At 29.3% G+C, this 20,645-nt stretch overlaps 2 protein-coding genes across 3 annotated transcripts; one reads left to right on the forward strand and one right to left on the reverse strand.

Moving 5' to 3' along the window:
- The first annotated feature begins 5,124 nt into the window (after nt 1–5,124).
- LOC18106202 (probable protein phosphatase 2C 38) lies at nt 5,125–8,225 on the forward strand. Of its 2 annotated transcripts, XM_024587333.2 has the most exons (5): nt 5,125–5,642; nt 5,803–6,247; nt 6,551–6,918; nt 7,241–7,477; nt 7,872–8,225. In XM_024587333.2, the coding sequence occupies exons 2-5, from the start codon at nt 5,968–5,970 to the stop codon at nt 8,085–8,087; spliced, it is 1,101 nt and encodes a 366-aa protein (XP_024443101.1). In that variant the 5' UTR covers nt 5,125–5,642; nt 5,803–5,967; the 3' UTR covers nt 8,088–8,225. The 2 variants fall into 2 exon arrangements, with proteins under 2 accessions (XP_024443101.1, XP_006373848.1); XM_006373786.3 differs by having other exon boundaries at nt 5,125–6,247.
- A 2,778-nt stretch (nt 8,226–11,003) lies between these two features.
- LOC7465286 (protein MODIFIER OF SNC1 11) lies at nt 11,004–14,407 on the reverse strand. Its single transcript, XM_002323407.3, has 6 exons — nt 13,993–14,407; nt 13,188–13,298; nt 12,947–13,075; nt 12,795–12,852; nt 12,607–12,672; nt 11,004–12,386 (listed from the first exon to the last, which is right to left on the reverse strand). Exons 1-5 carry the CDS (start codon nt 14,277–14,279, stop codon nt 12,634–12,636), a joined length of 624 nt encoding a protein of 207 aa, XP_002323443.2. The 5' UTR covers nt 14,280–14,407; the 3' UTR covers nt 11,004–12,386; nt 12,607–12,633.
- Between the last annotated feature and the right edge of the window lie 6,238 nt (nt 14,408–20,645).

Here is a 20,645-nt window from a genome sequence, read left to right on the forward strand (position 1 = left end):
TTGGAGGTAACTTAATTAGTACCAACAACCATTGTTTCACCCAATTATTTCTTCAAAGGGGACACATGAGAGACCAGGTGAATACAAGATCCTTGTGGAAGCTTGAGCTTGTAGGCCACCTTTCCAAGTTTTTCTTCAATCTCATATGGTCCATAGAACCTGCTTGCAAGCTTTTGATATGCTCTTTTAAACACTGATTGTTGGCGGTACGTAAGGATGAAGCTTCAAAAAACACAAAGTCCCTCACTTTGTATTCAATGTCTTGTCGTTTGGAATATGCCTGCTATTTCATACAATTATTTGCTTCATGCAAATTCTCATTAAGCTGTCGGAGTAAGGTAGCTTTTGTTTAGGAGGTTGCGTCTGCGTTTTGTTTAAAATACAGATGCAACCTATTTGATAATGATAAAAAAAAAAAGTAGTTTATTGTTCATGGGTCTCATTGATTTTAGCGTTTGAAACGCAAGGGGAAGGAAAGCAGCTCCTTGCTGCTTCTTGCGCAGTGTATATATCCATGCTTTTCTTCTCTGCACTGTTCATTACAGTGAACAGTGCGTTTTTTTAATAAAAAAAACCCAGTGCAGTGAATTGATTTCACTCGCACTGTTCACGTGAACGTGAACAGTAAATTTTTTTAAAAAAAAAACTAGTTTAAAGTGAATTAAATTTACTTGCACTGTAATCTCAATTTTATTCCTGATAATATTTTACATAATTTTATTGCACGCTCAAAAAATCATGGAAACTGTAGTTCTTGTCAGATGAATTTTGTACGTATTGGAATTGTAGATAGTTTAATGGAACAATAAAAAATATTTTATATAAAGTATTATTTATTTCATGATGTAATAGTAGTAGTTAAATCTACAATATTTAAATTTAAAACCATTGATATATATATATAATCTCAATTTAAAATGGATTCTTAACCAAACACATTAAACTACTTTTTGTTCAACCTCAATTTTAACCATAGTTTTAACCAAACATATATAAATATCAAACAAACCTCAACTAAAAGTACGTTTTATAAAACAACTTTTTTCAAACCACAATCACAATACCAAACAGACTCTTAGGCATCACGAGAAAAGCTGAGCTTTGGTCAACTGAATTGTCTAGACAAGAACCTTCGCTACCAGAATTCTCATATTTACTGACAAATTTTTATTGGTATTATCATTTCATTGGAAATTAATATACTGACGAAATCATAGACGAAAATGCTCTGTTAGTAAATTTTTCGTTAGTAATTTTTTATCTGTCGATAATAAAAAATATTATTATTGATGGATTTACTGATGGGAAAAGTGCGTTAAAAAAAATTATCCGCTTCATTCTGTTGGTATTTCCCTTGGGAAGCTTGTCATATAACCGACAAAAATACCGTATGCAATTCCATCGGTGATTATTTAAAAATATTTTTAAAAAATCTATTTAACAAAACTAGAAAATAATTAAATTAATATAAATCAACACTCTATAATACTCAGAATTGAGTTGTTTGGAAAAAAGAAGAAGAAAATCAACTCAAACAAATTTGCAACAAATAAATAACAAAAATAAAATAAAAAACAATAACAACAAATAAATAAATCAACTAAAAATAATTTCATATGAAAAAAAATAAAGTTGCAATTGCTAAAAAAATAAAAATCCTATAAAAAAATCAATTAAAAATTGATCTCATATGAAAAAAAAAATCTTACAACAACATTCATACAATTATTAAAAACAGAAAAGTTTAAAAATAAGATAAAAATAAATAAATATAATGAAAAACAAAACACAAAAGAAGAAGAAAAAATAAAAATCTTATCTTAATGTAGTTGCTAGTGAAGTTGAGAAGAAGAAAAATAAATTTATAAAGTATGTTAATTAAAAAACACTGAGAATAGAAAAGAAGAAAAGAGAAGAAAACATACATGAGCGTGGAAGAGAAGAGAAAAAAAGAAATGGATGTTGATGTTTTTCACATAAGGCGAAGAAGAGGAGGAGTAGGAGGAGGAGTAGGCCCGTCTGTTCTGAAATGAGGGATTCTAGTCTTTTATTGAGGTATTTTACCGACGGAGAATTAAATATTAATATTTTTAATCATTTCATTTGTGATTTCATCTCTAATATTTAATTTAAAATTTAAAATTAATCAAAAAATTTTGGAAACCGTCAAATATCACCAACGACGTTTCAATCTGTTGGTGATTCCATCTGTAATATTTAATTTAAATATTGAATTTAATCGAAAATTTTCAAAAACATGCCAAATAACATCGACAACTTTTCAATCCGTCGGTATTTCATCTATAAAGAATAGTAATTAACAGTGCAAGTGGGAAATGAATAGTTCTAGAGCTTTCTGGAAAATACCGACAAAATCTTCCATTGATAATTTCCTTTATAATTGACATAATGAACAGTATTAGAGAGAAGTGAAAAGTTTACCAATAAGTTTATGAACAGATTTTACTGACACTATTAATACTGTCTGTAATTTTATTGATATAAATGACACATCATCATACTTTTTGTTTTATTTTAACTTTTTATTACAGAGAAAATATTTTTATCAATAAAATTAACTGTAATTACTAATAGAAATATTCTATTAGTATTTTTATTTAAATTTAATAATTTTCTGATAGGACCGAAGGCAACATGGAATTGTAGATGCATGATAGATAGTATTGTAGTCAGCCCATTAAAGAAAAAGGATGCCACTTGCAGGGTTGTTGGCAGGCAAAGCACCGGAGATATTGTTCACTACAACGGCTGACTACTTCCATTTGTTCATATATATATATATATATATATATATATATATATATATGAGTGCATGTACGAGTTATCTTTGTCACTTCACTTCAGTCCGAACTCACGGGACCCACAGATCACCTCCTTTTCCTGTGATAATGAACCAAGAGAAGACCCATACTTGCTCCATGCAATTTAATTAATGGGGGTTGGTTTGGTTTGGTTTGGTTTGGTTTGGTTTATATCCAAGTGCTTAATTAGAAAACAAATTCCAAGCTTAGTCAGATGTCTGCAAATGGAAAACACTAATTATCTAAGGGAACTTTTCTTGACGAGTCAAAAATCTTCAATTCCTGGCGTCTTAAATTCTTCATTTTCCCCCCTTCAATGTGATGAACATTAATGGGTTTTAGTGTAAATACTAGTTAATTGTCTATGCGGGCCAGATTAATGATTTTATTTATTAAAATTAATGTTTTGTTTAATCAAAGGATATATATATATATATATATATATATATATATATATATAATTAATTGAATAAAATAAAATAAAATATCATACAAGGTTACATATATTAAAATAAATATTTTTTATTTTTTTTAAATCATCTATATAAAATATAAAAATAAAATTTATGGATGAATCAGAATAATATCTTTAAAAATTAAACACATGCAAATTAATGTTTTTTTTTAAAAAAAACCTTTATTGAAAAAAAACTAAATAAGCTAAATAAAAAATCATGGAGGAGGGATATTAATAGAAACATGAATGTAAGAATTAATTTATTAAAAGACATATTAAAAAATGTATTAATTAAAATAAAAACCAAAATTAAAATAAAAAATAAAAAAAAAGACAGTGATAGTCTAGGTGGTGTAAACACATTTAAAAGAAACAAGAAAACCGAACAATTTCGGTTGCAAGCCCGACTAAATTTAATAAGTTAGTTCTATTTTAATTAGATGATAAAAAAAAATGCTAGTAAACGGATAGAATTTTTATAAACAAATATCATAATAACTTGGAAAAAAACCTTGGAAGTATGAAAATTTGATAAATAAAAGGACAACAAAATGACATGAGTCAACCTGAGTTAGCATGATAAATATGTAACATGGGTAATAAGAGGTGAGTCAATCTATGTTAACCCGCAAAACTCGTTGCTTAAGTTATGAGACCGAGATTCTGATAAAAACAAATTGAGAAAAACCTCAAACCAATTTTTTTTTTTTAAAAAAATAATATCAAATGATAAAATCAAAAAAGAAAATGAGCAAAAAAAAAAGTTGACAACCCATGTTAATATTTCAAACCACTAACTTAGGTTATTATACTAAAAACACCTTAAATGAAAAAATCACAAGCTCAATCCCTAGCAAATGTGAATGATGAAACTATGAATAAAAATCGATTGCACAAAAGGATATATATATATATATATAATTGAAACGAAAAATAATTTTAACAAAAAAAAAGAAAAAACTAAAATGAATGAGGACTAAGTTAAAAAAAATAATACACAATATACTTCAATTAAAAAAAATCAAATAAAAAAATTAATAATCAAAAGAATAAAGATCGAATTGAAAAAAATAATATATAACAAATTATAACTGAATAATAAAATTAAAAATAAACAAAATTTATCCGGAAAAAAAAAACCTAGATACAAAGATGAAAATGCCCCTCCAAGAAAGCTTTAAAATTATTTGATTCCAAAGATATTTAAGTTTTTTTATTGTTCATTAAAAGAAAATGACCACATAGCCCCTGAACAAAAACTCCTTTTTTTCTAAAAATTTATTTTAGTGATTCTATTGTTAAAAAAAATAAAAAAACCTTTTTGTCCCTAATAATTTTTTAAAAGACACATGTGTCCTTACGAAAAAAATAAAAATACCCTCATTACTGGCCTTCATTTTTGCACTGAGAGGGGAAGAATGAGAGAAACAATGTAGATTCACTATATACATCACAATGTTTTTGCCATAAGTTTTAGAATTTATTTTAATTTACTTAATTTATGATATTTGATTTTTAATTTTGTAAATTATCAAAAGATTTAATTTTTAATAGCTAAGAGCATCTTCAAGGCAAGATGTTATTTTGAAGTCCCAAAATATTAATATGATATTTTAAATAATATAAATATATATTTTTCGGTGTACTTCAATGAAAAAATAATAATTTGAAGAGCAAATTGTATTAAAAAAAGAGAAGAAAGTGATTTATTTTTTCTTCGAAGAATTTAAAGTCATTTCTTTCCACGTAGATACACTTATTTAGTTCATTTTTTTACTAGCTTTGACTTTTCTTTTGCCTCCCACATTACAGATGCCCTAAGAGATAAGGGAGCGCAAAGGGAAAACAAAGGGCAGCTCAATATTCCAAAATCATGAATTTAGTAAAAACATCTCAGCTCAATGTTTTCAGCTTAACTAGGAAAACAAGAAGTGGAAGCCTAAAATGGAGCAATAAGAGCACCTAAAACAGTGTGTTATTGCTTATGAATTGCAATGAATAGAAAACTGAGAATCTCGGCCATGGAATGGGAAACCTTGGGGGGAGGGTTAGCACCACTAGACCACCAAAGAAAAAAGGGAGAAGTAGAGAACCCAAGTGAAAGAAAGAAAGAACAATGATGTCAGGAATTGTAATTTAAAATCTCTTTATTTCCCATCCTTGAATCTCATCTGACAACAAAACTGAAGATCTTCTGTCAAAAAACTCCAAAAACCCCTTCTCTTATCCATTGCTCCCTTTGATCTCTCTGATTTCAGACCAAACTCTGCCACTACCAAATCCATGTGTTCTTTTCCAGCTAAGTCTGTTTCTTGAAATATGGCACACATGAAAGAACCAAACATACTTAACCCAGATTCAAGGTACATGGCACCAGCACATCTCTATATTCTCTGAACTCACTTAAAAACAATTGCCTCCTTGTCTCGTTATACTCTTTTCAATTAATTTAGCCCATGCCCTTTTGGTCTTTACATGATAATTGTACTTATTAATGGTGTCTTGAGTTCTGTGGCTATATAGTTTCAAGAGCTGGGACTGTAAGATTGGAGCATCAGCAGGAACTGGATTTCAGATTTAGTCTTGTGAATATATTGGTTCCTGGTTCATTTGGATAATGTGAAAGTAAGTAATACTACTATTATAAAGTTGGTTGCTTGTGGTTGTGGTCTAAGTGATCTCTTCAAAATGGTTAAACCTTGTTGGAGACCTTGTGTGGAGGATGATGCCACTGAGAAGGTTGATGGGTTGTTGTGGTACAAGAATTTGGGGAACCATGTTTATGGAGAGTTCTCGATGGCTGTAATTCAAGCCAATAGCTTGATGGAGGATCAAAGCCAACTTGAATCAGGGCCTTTGAGTTCAACTAATTCAGGTCCACAGGGGACTTTTGTTGGAGTATATGATGGACATGGAGGAACTGAGGCTTCAAAGTTTATCAACCACAACGTTTTCTCCAATTTCAAAAGTATGTTTCCAGCTTCATTGTTTTGCTAATTTTACTATTTGCTTGGACACTTTTAATCTTAAACGTTAAAGGGACTCATGTGCACACCAAGTGGATGGGCTAAGGATCAATGTTTCGTTTCTGTAAAAGTTTAGTTGTTATTCTTTCTGTTGGATCTATTTTGTATGAATCTATATTTAACTTCTCAACTGGCTTAAAGCATTGATCAGTAATAGATGCCCTGTTTCCTACACGATGTAGCTATCTTTCTATTGGATAGGCAGATGTTTAATGCTGCTAACTTTCTGTTTGTTTGTGATGCAGAAATTGTTTCTGAGCAACAAGATGTATCGGAAATTACTATCAAGAAGGCTTTTGCATCTACAGAAGAGGGTTTTCTTTCACTTGTGAAAAAGCAGTGGCTTAGTAAGCCCCATATGGCATCTGTTGGATCATGTTGTTTGGTGGGAGTCATATGCAATGGATTGTTATATATTGCAAATGCAGGAGACTCCCGAGTGGTTTTAGGAAGAGCAGAAAGAGGAACCAGGGAAGTTACAGCATTACAATTATCTACGGAGCACAATGCTAATATAGAAACTGTGAGAAATGAACTCCGGTGTCTGCATCCCAATGATTCACAGATTGTTGTGCAGAAGCACAAAGTTTGGCGCGTGAAGGGCATCATACAGGTAATTTCCTTGCATTTTCTTTTCTATACACCTGACTGATTGGAGAAGGTTTATATCAGTTGAACTTTGTGCTAAAATGCGGTTTGAGTGTTGCTCAACGCATGAGGTTTCAGCGTGTTTAGGAAAACGCATGAAGAAGGGGGAAAATGCTCTGCTATCCATAGCGTTGTGCTCATTAGAAAATTGATTTAATTTTTGTTTCATAAATATGTAACTAGAAGGTTACTATGTTCTGTTATTTCCTTTCATGAGAACTTAACAATCTGAATGGCTAAGCAGTTTTAGGTAAACATTTTCCATTTGCTGACATTTATCCTTGCAGGTTTCAAGATCCATAGGAGATGCCTATCTTAAGAAGTCAGAGTTCAACCGAGAGCCTCTACAACCAAAGTTTAGACTGCCCGAACCTTTCCACAAGCCAATCCTAAATCCAGAGCCAGAAATACTAGTGCGCAAACTCCAACCAGGAGATCGATTCCTCATATTTGCTTCTGATGGTCTATGGGAGCATCTTAGCAATCAGGAGGCTGTTGACATTGTCCAAAATTTCCCCCGGAAGGTAAGCTCATCCCATTCTCTCCATGACATCATGTGTAAACCTGTTCAATCATCTTGACTGCTGTTTATCCAGCAGTTCGCATATCAACGATGCAGTGATTGATAGTCTTTAAACTGTAATTACCTCAAATTTTCTGCCAACTGACCAGAAGTAACTGTACCTAGATTCTTGCTTTTTCTGATTCAAGTTTCCATCACAAACCAATATTGGTTGTTCTTACAGTTAGACAGCATTTGTTTTCTTCCACCGTTGTATAGTTTATAATTTCCAAATTAACAACGCGTTGTAGTAATGAACTGTCATGATCATTGCAATTTTCCATAATAGGCCCATAAGTGAAGGTGTGGCTGTTTCAAAGCATTAACTTGATTCCTTTTCCATCTCTACGATGCAGGGAATTGCCAAGATGCTTGTCAAAGCTGCCCTTCGGAAAGCTGCAAAGAAAAGAGAGATGAGGTACACAGATTTGAAAAGGATTGAACGAGGCGTCCGGAGACATTTTCATGATGATATTAGTGTCATAGTTGTGTATATAGATTCTCATTTGATCAGTAGAAGTTCCATCGGTGGCCATCCCTTATCGATAAGAGGAGGAAGCCACTATATCTGACTCAGAGGCAAGATTCTAGTGTTTGATCTCTCCATCCCCATCTTTAGATTATTGCTGGAAGATTGTGAAAGACATCCTGTTTCTTGAGACCCCAAATGGTGGGGCTCACAATGTCAATGAACATCACTCTTCAAAGGATGTCTGGCTGTTAACCCCAATTGACAAGCCAAAAACATTTTGGAACTTTTGGCTGAAAACAGATCTGTTAAATACATAACCTGCAGTTAAATGCAACCGGGAAAGTTTAAAATGAAGCTAAATCATATATGTTTATGGACTCGTTTTATCACCACCACGAAGTTGCCCATAGAATTTCAAGATAATTCTGAATATAATAAAAAAATTTGTTAATGTAATAGACATGTTTTAAAATATCATGATTTTTTTAATTAAAATTTATAAGTATATTTTTGTGAACATGCTATTGACATTTCATATAAGATTTCAAGTTAATTTATAAAGATTTTTTTTTAATTAAGAAACACAAAACTCTTACACACACACACACACATATATATATATATATATATATATATATATATATATGAAAGAGTTTTTAATTTTTTAATGTTAATTAAAACTTAAATGGAAAGGTAATCTTTCCAAATAAAAAGACAATTGACAATGCAAATATTTAGCCTTGAATTATCTTTCTAATTTATGTGTTGTTATTGTTTTATCTTAAAAGTTATTTTTTCTTAACAAGAACAAATTATTTTTATTTTATAAATTCATCATGCAAATAAATTCTATTTATAACTAATATAAAAGAAAAAAACTAAATATAAATTATAATAATCTCTTTGAAATATTTTATAAATATAAAATAATTAAAAAATAAATAATATTTAAATAAGATGAATTAAAAATTAAAAAAATGGAGAGAAAGCAAATATTAATTTAAATTTCAATAAAAAATTAATGAACCGATAATATAAAAAAGAGTTGTTAATATTATTTAAAAGCTAAAATAAAAGGTCAATCTTCCTCCTAAAAGAAAAGAATATATGAGTATGTAAATATTTAATCATGACTTTTTTTTTTAATTTATGGGGTCTTTTTTTATCTTAAAGGTTATTTTTCTTATCATGATTGGTTTTTATTTTATAAATACATCATGAATATTTATATGACATATAAAAGAAAAAAATTAAAAGAAAAACTAGAATAATCTCTTTGAAACATTATAAGAAAAAAAATAATTTTTTTTTAAATAACTACTATTTCAAATCGATGAACAAGAAATTTAAAATATTAGAGAGAGTATTAATTAAAATTTAACTAAGAAAATTAATGCAAAGTAAAAAAATACACAAAAAAAGAAGAAGGTATTAAGTAAAAAAATTTCAAGCAATAGTCAAAATAATAATAAAATAGGTTAGGCATTTAGTGGTCGGCCTTAAGAAAAAAGCTCATCCGCTCTTGGTTTTTTTTTGGCAGGTGACAGGTCTTCTATAGTGGTAGATGACCTGTCACTGTCAAAAAATAAAGGTTCTATTTTTAGAAATCAAAAACCAATTTTCAATTTTGTTTTATCTAAAAACTCCTTGAAAAAAAAACCTAAAAAAAAACCCATTTTAGAAAAATAAAATTATCTTTATTATTGACCTCCTCTAGAAAAGAGGGACCTATTGACATAAAAATCCTCTTTTTAGTAGTTAAAATTTGGCTAACTAACGACTTCTTCTTTCTTTTATTATTTTTCAACGAATTTCTTTTTTATCTCTCAAATCAAGGAATTAAAAATTAATAAAATAAATTTTCAAATCAAAATAAAAATTATAAGAACTTTGAGACCGTGTACAAATTTTCTTCATTTTTTACGGTGTTTTTTCTTTTAATTTTATCTTTCTACTATAATCTAGAACTTTATTTCTTGAAATTAAGTCACAAAAGTATTAAATCAAAAAATAAAAAAAAAATATTTGAGGATAAAATTGAATAAATAAAATGATAAAAAATAAAAATAAAAATAAAAATAATAAAGGTAATTCATTGAACAATAAAGTATCATTACAAACCCCAGTTTTTTTTTTTTTTTAATTTTTTAGTTACTGTTATTGCACTTCTTTAGACCTATTCGAATCACTGTCTCCTCCTTTTTTTTCCTTTTAGCGTATCAACCATTTTATTAATGAGGAACTATTACAATGAGAACCATTTAGAATATGGCAACTCAGAGAAACTAGAACAAGAGTGCCATCTCATACAAAGCCATTCCATCAGAATTCCTGAAAGTCGCTCACTTTTTAAGTATTGTTTTAAGCTAACTCATTCAATATTGTAAAATACACGTTCAAGCTTTGCAGAAAGGTTGCTGCTTGCTCTCCCTGAGTTCAATCTCCTCCCTTTTAGAATGCCAAGCAGTTGTTTTAAGCTACACACAAAATATATATTCCACTGATCATATCTTTCTTTTTAGTAACCCACTGATCATATCTTTCTTTATATCTTTCTGAGAAGGTGTCCGGACCAGCTTACATACACCACAAGTAATCCCCGAACCCACTAAACATCATGCAAGCCCAGTGAGCATGTAAAACACCGCAGGAGTAACAGGCGTGCACGATGAAACTTGAACCCTGGTGCAAAGAAAGGAAACAAGTCTCTTCCACCGCTGAGTCATCTCTATTTATATTTTTCTTATATGATTTCCTCTTATATTATGATCTCTTATATTATTTAGTTCTCAGTCATCCTAGTCCTTTCTTTTATTTCCTCCCATTTCACTCCCTATTTTTTTGTTCTTTTTATTATTTTTTCTGTTTTTTTTTTTTTTATCTTGTCACACAAAATAAAATAAATAAATAAAAATATAGAAAATTATGAAATGGATTGAATATATTTTTGGAAATTTTTTATACTTTGGAAAATGCATGGAAAAATTGGAGTAAGAAATAGTTTCTCACAACCAGCAAAAGAAATCACCACCAAATATATATAGAAGATGTTGCAAACATACTAAGGGAACAAAATGAAGAAAACAACAAGAAGAACATATTCTACAGATTCTCCCAATCATGTTACCTGGTCTTTCCAACATCAATTACAAGAACTTCAGATGCAGTGTTTACACAATTTGTAATCATGTCATACTCAAAACTAAAATTATAAAAGGAAACACACTTAAATCAGCAACCCAATATCAAGATATCCTCCATTCCCAGTAGCCTACCTTGCAGAGCAATTCATCGTGAGGCCTAAAAATCAATAACACCTTTGAAGCGTTCACTGATCTCAAAATACCAGAAAGAGTATCAGAAATTCTGAATCAATTACTAGAAAACATTTCCTTTTATAGCCCACTATCAACCTGTAAGCACAACTCTCTGACATACTCTAAAAACTTTACCTTCAACATGTTCAAACCAAATGTCAAATATGACAGTTTTGGACATACACACCTCATGATCCACAGTTGAACGGCAGCAGTAAGTACCGCATGCATCTGTCTCCTGATCTTACACATCAGAAGACTTTGTAGTTTCGTGTAAACATGTTCTAATGCATGGTCATTGGATGAATATATAAATGAAAAGGAAACAAATTTAAGAAAAAAAACTGATTCTAGTTCACTTGCGTCTAAAAAGGATGAAAACATATGCATGCTTTATATGACAATAAAAAGAATGCAGCCTTTCTCAAATGTTTCAATTCAAAAGAGCAGACTTACCCATGTTGGTTTGCTTTGGTTATAGGCTTCCGTGACTGCCAAATAGCAATCCATGGACATATGCCTAAACAAAAATAAGACTTCCCATGTAATCTTATTCATAACTGCCCATTCTCTGGATCACTTATGAAGTCCTAAGAATCATCCCCATTTCCTAATGAAGTAAGAAACATGTTGGAAATCTCGAGGTCATGAATGACACAATGCAACACACAGCATCTAGTCAATACTAATAATATTGGATCATGAACATGCAGTTTCATGAATATATGAGACACTAGCGACATGTCCTTGTCACGGAGAATTTGTCCAATGGAAAAAAGATCACTAGATACTTTCTTTGAATAGGCTAAAACATTAACATTTTTCCTAGATTCAAAATTCAGTACTTCTGATACTTTTAGAAGATTTCAAGAAAAGTGAACACTCGAAGGCGTTGTTGATTCCTCTAAGCCCCAAGAAAACAACACCAAAAGCTAATATGAAACAGAAGGTGCCAAAATCATGTCAAATGCCTTCAAGAGATTTCTCTGAGAATGAAGAGTGCTGCATCTGGGAGTTCTTTTGTTGAAAAATGAAAAGGCGGATAGAAACCACTAGGAGAATCTCATGTTAGAACACTAAACCTGCCAAAACAAACAGCAGAACAAAAATTAAGATTGAGTGAACTAGCAAAATTAAAACCTAAATAAACATGACTCAACAACTGATCACAGATAAAATGTCAATTCAAGTCAATACGAGGTTAACTTCCAATGCAAAACATATTTAAAAAAAAATACTTAACAATTATTCTCTCAAAAAAATTAATAGCTGAGAATTAGAAAATAAAATCTCAAATAATACCTAAGAACTAGTAAAGGAGATGTCAATTCAAGACCCTCCACCAGCCTCACCTGCAATAGCTGCCTTCTGATTGCAGAAAGCAAGAGAAAAAAACAAAAAAAGTTCAGTACTGAGAAATAATATAAATATAAATAACAATTTATCCTTTCAAATAAAAAGGAGCAGTAATCCATGAAAGAAGGTCTCACTGGCTCAAGATCCCCCTTGCCATTTATGGATAGAGAACCAGATGAACTTTGTGAGAACCTGGAAGCATGGAGTAGCATGTTAGTCATGGTTCTTATGAATCACGAGCATTTTAAATTCTGAACAACTCAGAGCAGTTTGCAGTTAAACATACCTGAGAGCCCTCGCCTTCCTTTTGTCATCTTCCAGGGTATTTGATTTAGCAGCCGGTGTGAATTTTTCAAGACGAGATTTCTTCTTTGCCTCCTCATCACTAGCTGCAGGTGGTACAGGAATCCCAAACCTGAAGAAACAAAATAATAAGTTTTAGGACTAACTTGTGAGAACAGTAAACTGAAAAACAAGGGCAATTCAACTAAAGCTATTTAACACCAGGATGCGACATGGAATAACACCTCTCTGCTCTAGCCTTCCTCTTTAGCTCCTCTGATTTCTTCACCGAGTCTGACTCTGACCCCTGTGCTGTAGAGCCGGTGCCGGTGCCCGTGCCCGTGCTAGTGCCAAACCTACAGCATGATAGGTTCACCGATGAAAGTTTCAGTTAGTGAAAAGAAAACGGAAATCAAGTTCTTCAGACATTTCCATGGGAAAAATCCCATGGGCACCTAGAAAATCATTTGATCCATACAACACCTTCCCACAAACGCACACATTTTCACTTGCACATAAGCATTTGCACTTGCACATAAGCACAAGCATACACACCAAAGCATAAACTCCTTCAGAGACTCATGCTGGAATCACCAGGGCCGAAGCAGTTGCAAATGCATGCAAATGTTGAAACAAAGTTCCCCATGACTTGCTTTATGGACTCCAACTATTAACTTTGTATTATAAATACTATAACAGATCAAGCCAAATGCACACCTTTCTAAACAACTCAAGATCAGTCTCTCGACCATTAAAGAAGCGAAGTTACGGTTTTCATTCCCAAAAATAATATACCCTCTACTTTTCAAAATACCAGTTAAGCTCCCAAAAGAACACTAGAACAACGCGTATGTAATCTAAACTTTGGGCCAAAAAATCCACAACAACACAGAATAACTTAAATCATGTATTATGTATGTAACTTTGAATCAAGGTCCGCTAATCCAAGCGAAAAAAAAGAGGAAAGAAATTTAAAACCCTAATTGCAAAGTTCAAAATAGTAAATGAAAACTAATAAACCTAAAACACGAAGAAAAATATATTTTATACCTTTCAGCACGAGAATTGCGTTTCTCTTGCTCAGAAAGCTGAACAGTAATTCCAAAACGTTCAGCACGGCGGATCTTCTTCTCGATGTCGGTGACCGGTGCAGCGCTCTTTGAGTTCTCGGAGTCCTTCTTAGGCCCTTCGGTAGCTAACTCAACGGTGGATGATGCGGTGTTGGTAGAATCTTCGCCTCGATCTGGCTTGGTAGAATCAAGGACTGCCGTGTCTAGGGTTTCGCTAGGGTTATCTTCAACGGCGGCGGTTGAAGGATTATCTGTTTTGGTTGCCATTGAGAGAGTAAAGAGATGTGAAAGTTGGAGAAAGAGAGAGGGTTCGGCTATTTGGAGTGGATTGGAAGATGTTTGTTACTTTGCTAGATGTAGTAGTATGAGCCTGAGAAAGAAGAGGAACGGGTATATAAGGGGTAATAAATTTGTGGGAGATTCTCTTTGAATTGTTTAATTTTTTTATTACCGGTCAAAGTACTGGTTAGGGGCATAGTTATTAAACCGGGGTTGACCCGGTCAAGGGACCGGGTTCCGGGTTTTATGGGTCAACCCGGATCAACTCGAGTCAACCCGGATTAACCTGAAAAAATTAAAAAAATTAAAGTTTTAATATTTCATATGAAAAAATCCATGTAAATATAGATTATACATATTATGAAGTTTAAAATAATATTTTAAAAAGTTTTTTATCCCACATTAAAAAGATATTATGTTAAGCTTTTAAGTTAAAGTATTTAAACTAAAAAAGTCTTTTATCCCACATTGAAAAAACATAACTTTTTTCTTGAAAACATAGAGTATATATACTAATGAGTTTCAAATCCCACATTGAAAAGATAATATATTATCCTTTTAAGTTGAAGTATTTAAACCAAAAGATTTTTTATCCCACATTGAAAAAACATGATTTTTTTCTTGAGAACATAGAGTATATATATTAATGGGTTTCAAATCTCACATTGAAAAAATATGGTTTTTTTCATGGAAACATAGAGTATATATATGAAAGGGCTTCAAATCCCACATTGAAAAAATATCATGTTATCTTTTTAAGTTGAAGTATTTAAACCAAAAGGTTTTTTATCCCACATTGAAAAAACATGATTTTTTTCATGGGAACATAGTGTATATATATGAAAGGGCTTCAAATCCCACATTGAAAAGATATTATGTTATCCTTTTAAGTTGAAATATTTAAACCAAAAGATTTTTATCCCACATTGAAAAAATATGGTTTTTTTCATGGAAACATAGAGTATATATACTAATGGGTTTCAAATCCCACATTTGAAAAAAAAAAAAAAAAAACCGGGTCTCGTCCGGGTTCGCCCGGGTCACCCGGGTTCCGGGTCGCCCGGGTTTGGCCGGGCTATTGCCACAGCCGGTCTTTTATTAAACCCGGACCGGTCCAGCCACCCGGTCCTGGGCCGGGCCGGGTTTAATAACTGTGGTTAGGGGCCTTAAACATTAATTTCTTTGTACGGATGTTTAAAAATATTGGTAAAGATGTAATATTTGTATTATAATCTATCAAAATCAGTTAATATAAATAATAATCAGTAAAACAATATAAGAAATAGCTATTATAGATTGGGAATTTTGAAACACGATTAATTTAACCCAATTATATACCTTATATTTATTTTATTTTTATATTTAATAATTTATAGATTGAATATTTATTTTTATTTTATTTAGACATGTTTTTACTCTAAAGTTTTACAAAGTTAAAGTTCTTATAGTATTATAATAAGAATATAACCAATAAAGATCTCAATAAAAATATTTATGAGAAGAAAATATTTTCCAAATTTTTTTCCACTTTTCTTGCTCATTATTAATATTAAAATACATAGGAATTATAGTTATTTATAAGGATCTTGAAAATTATTCGTTGTTTATTGTATGAAAGTAACAGTTGCTCAAACTCTTTCTAAAATAGATAAAAACTAGTATATTAATACATGCTCCGCAGCGGATTAATAATAATATTTTAAAAAATATATAAAAAATATATTGTATATTTAAAAAATGTTTTTAAAAGAAATTTAGGTCTGGCGACAATATCAAACTCAAAAGTCATAGGTCTCACCTTTCAAACCCAAGGTACATGGGTCTGGCGTTCTCCTAAATCTAAGTTACTTGCTTAGGTATGATTCTCTTGTTAGACCCAAGTTTTTAGGGTCTGACTTTTCTAATAATAATAATATTAAACTTGTTTCACTTTCACCTAGGTTCTTATAGTTTTTAATCTTTTCAAATCACATTTATGGTTTTTTCTCAATAGTAATAATATTTATTTTTTCAAATTCATTGATAATAATAACAATAACAATAACAACAATAATAATAATAATTTTTAATTTTACCATTTAAATCAAATCTATGGTTTTTCTTCAATAGTAATAATATTTTTTTCAATTTTATTATTATTATTATTACTATTATTATTACTATTACTATTAAAGAAAAACCATAGATTTGATTATTATTATTATTATTATTATTATTAAGAATAATACTGATAATCATAATAATAATAACAATAATAATAATTTTTAATTTTACCCTTCAAATCAAATCTATGGTTTTTCTTCAATAATAATAATATATTTTTTCAAATTTATTAATAATAATAATAATAACAACAACAACAACAACAACAATAATAATAATTTTTAATTTTACCTTTCAAGAGACTTAGGTATGGCAGCTAAGCTAGATCCAAGATAAAAAAAAATTATTTTTTTTCTTTGCTTTAAATTATTTTTTTATATTTTTAAATTATTTTAATATATTAATATTAAAAATAAATTTAAAGAATAAAAAATATTATTTTAATATATTTTTAAATAAAAAAATACTTTTGAACAAAAACTATATTGGTAACAACCATAAAATAGAATTTCTATTGAATGAATAACAAATTCATAAATATAAAAAATAAATTATTTCAATGAGAAAATATAATTTGAATTTTTAGATCTAAAATGTTAAATTAAATTTTTGTGATGGTTTGTTATTCATAAATTATTTATACTTCGTTTATAAATAATTTTTTGACTCGCGTTACTTGGGTCTAGCAAACATGTCTGATCCAAGTTCACTTGGATAATAATAATAATAATAATAATAATAATAATAATAATAATAATAGAAGATATAATTTCTATTGAATGAATAACAAATTTATAAATATAAAACATGAATTATTTCAATGAAAAGATATGATATAAATTTTTAGATTTAAAATGTTAAATTATATTTTTGTGACGATTTGTTTATAATAATGAAGATATGTTTGTTTGGGTCTGTCAACCATGTGTGATGCCAGAGTCTTGCAGATCTAGGAGCGCGGGTCTGGCCCTAGCACCTAGGGTATGGCAGACATGTCTGACCCCAGTATCAGGTATTTGGCAGTTATGTCATTCCCAACGCCAAACCTAAAAAAAAAACCCAAAAGAACCGTTTTGTCCCCAATTATTCTTTCAATGCCAAATATATCTCATGGAAAAGACAACTTCACCCCTAACTGCATGCCTAATAAGTTTCTTTGACAATGACAACAACATTATTACACTACTTAAATCCACAGTGCTTTGTGTCTTGATGAACAGTAAAAGGACAAACAATGAAACACTAAGCTCTTTTAGTATATTGTATTTTCTTTAGCAATGATAACCATATCATTATATTGTTCTAATTCACAGTGTTTTGTGCCTTGGTGAACAGTAAAAAGACAAACAATGAAACATTAAACTCCTTTAATATATTATATAATCTTACACAAATTCTACTTAGCTAGTTATAGGCTCTATTTGGCTAGTCCTGGACACTACTAGGTTAGTTTTGTCGTTACTTTGATTGGTTCTAAAATTTTACAAGTCAACTTTTATTTTTTTTCTTATTTTTTTCAAGTTTTCCTATCCAACTAGATGCGTATGACTCTGGTGTTTGTGTGTGTTCACGCGTGCGCTCATGATCATTTTAAGATTTTTTTCTAATAAGTATACATAGCATTATTATTATCTTCAAACATACTAATCCATTTTAAAATTATAATGCAAGAATTAAACTAAAGTTTTTTTTTATCACTTGAAGCTCAATACTTTTACACTTCAATAAATAATATTTTAAGATATTCTCTTTTCATGCTTGTTCAATATTATGCTCCATACTTAGGCTGCGTTTATGTGTTTGTTTGTCATTAAAAAAGTTGGTCAATGAAAAACACTTTCCAGTCAAATAAAAAATTAGCTTAGTTTCCAGAAAAGTGTTTTCCTTTGATTTTGAGCGGAAAACACTTTTCGAAAATTATAAAAAATTTAGAAATATCATATTATTTGCTGATTATATCAAATTTGGTCCTCAAACTTTTGATTGCTATATATATATATATATATATATATTGTTTTGAATAGTTGTTTTTCAATTTCATCCCTTAGAATTTAATTTTTATATTAACTTTAGTCCTCATTTTTATAATTGTTATTTGCTTTTCCATTATCATTTTTTAATTAAAATTTTTTATTTATTAAATTTGATCCTTATTTTTTTGATTGTTACTTATTTTATTTGAAATAATTTATGAAATGTTAATTATTATTATTTTAATTTCTTCATCTTTCAATTTTTTTATTTTTTAGATTTGATCTCTATTATTTTGATTATTATTTATTTTATTTGAGAGAATTTATGAAATTATATTTTTTTTCAATTTCATTCTCATTCAACTTTTTAATTTGTAAGATTTGTTCCTCATTATTTTAATAAACTTGAAAAAAAATAAAGCATTAATAAATTATTTTCCAGCTCATTTTCCATGACATAACCCAACACTGGAAATTGTTTTTCAACTTATTTTTCATTACACTACCAAACATCGAAAAATAATTCACTTTCCTAAAGGAAACTACTTTCCAGCAAACAAACAAAGCCTTAAAGTCTGCCCACTTGTATTGCGCTAGCTCTAAAACCGCAATCAAACATGTAATCAAGCTATACACATATAACAATAAATCAGGCTTGAGTTATGCAAATATTTTTAAAAAATATAGGATTTATGAAAAAATCATTATTGATAGGATGAAGGATTTTTAACAAATATCATTATAACTATTATTTATATGGTGAGTAATAATTGATAATATAGTTAAGAATATCAATCATTAATGATTTGTTTCCTTTATTAAATATAGGTTTATGATTTTACATCTTGATACATGAGAAGTTAATGAAAATTCATCATACCATCATGAATAAATCCCAAGAGGATGGTACGGTAGTTAGAATGATATGCTCCCTTTCGTAACTTTCTAGGCTCAAACCTTGGGTTAACACTTTGTAAATTCCTAGTCTCACTCTCGTTTTATTTATCTTGAGTTTTAAGTTAAATCATGTTTTTTACATGATTTTATCAATTAGACAAGTCAAAGAAAAAATATAAAAAAAAAAACAAAAATAAATAAATTAGGTTCACCCTAATCAATATGTCAAACTCGTGATCCTCCATATAAATTCTATTAGGTTTGAATTAATTTTTTTTATGGGATAAAAAATATAAAAATCAATTTATAATTAATTTAATATTAAATAATAAAATTTAATAAAAACCTAACATTATACAATTAAATTAAAAAAATAAAAAAACCAAAAGTACAACAAAAAATAATATTGACAATCTTGAATGATACACAAAATTAATAAAAAAAATAATAATTTGACAAATCCTGCAATTTTCCTCTATTATTCCAAGAATGATTTTTAAAATATAAAAAAATATAAAAAATATTAAATTATGCTTCTTTTATTTGTTTTTATAAAAGCTAAATAAAAAAACACTTTTAATTTACTTCAAGTGAACAATAAATATAGAAATAAGTTTCAGGTTCATGCGGTACCTTTTTAGACTTCAGTAATTAAGAAATAAGAATGGACTGTCTGTGTTTTCCTTGGCTTTTAACGTCAACTAAAGTCCTGCGATAGGGTGAGAAAAAACATGCTTGATTTTTAAGAAAATAATTAGGAGAGTAATAGCTGTTGTTTTTTTATTTAGAAATATATTAAAATAATATATTTTTGATATGAATACATCAAAATAATTTAAAAATATCAAAAAAACTTTATTTAAAATAAAATAAATAAAATAAAATAAATTTTTTTTAATAATATTTTTAAAATATAAAAACAAACAAGACTAAAAAAATATATTCAACGAACAAGATTATAACCTGCGTGGTGAGTTCCATAGCTTTTTAGTTTGTCTCTTTAACCACTTATACAAACTGGCATTCATTGATCATTTCCGCCCAAAAGGAATTGAATCTAAACCTCAAGAATCAACTCTCGCACTTTAATCAACTTAGTTATGAAACAAATTTGTTAACAAATACTTACATAATATATGAATTTAATTCATTATTCATATAAACAATTAAACAAACTCCATGCTTTTTAGTTGTTTTAGTAATACTTTCTAAATTTGAATTTTAAAATCATCATTTAAAATAATTTACTTTTTAAAATGTAGTTTGTTGCTGCAAGGAATAGGGCATTCTTAAAATCTTTCAAAATGAACTTAGTTATTGATATATTTTTTAAATAAAGGGAACCATACACATCAATTGAAACTAAATCCGTTTTTTTTTT

Source organism: Populus trichocarpa, chromosome 16, assembly GCF_000002775.5.
Source record: "Populus trichocarpa isolate Nisqually-1 chromosome 16, P.trichocarpa_v4.1, whole genome shotgun sequence".
Lineage (NCBI taxonomy): Eukaryota > Viridiplantae > Streptophyta > Magnoliopsida > Malpighiales > Salicaceae > Populus > Populus trichocarpa.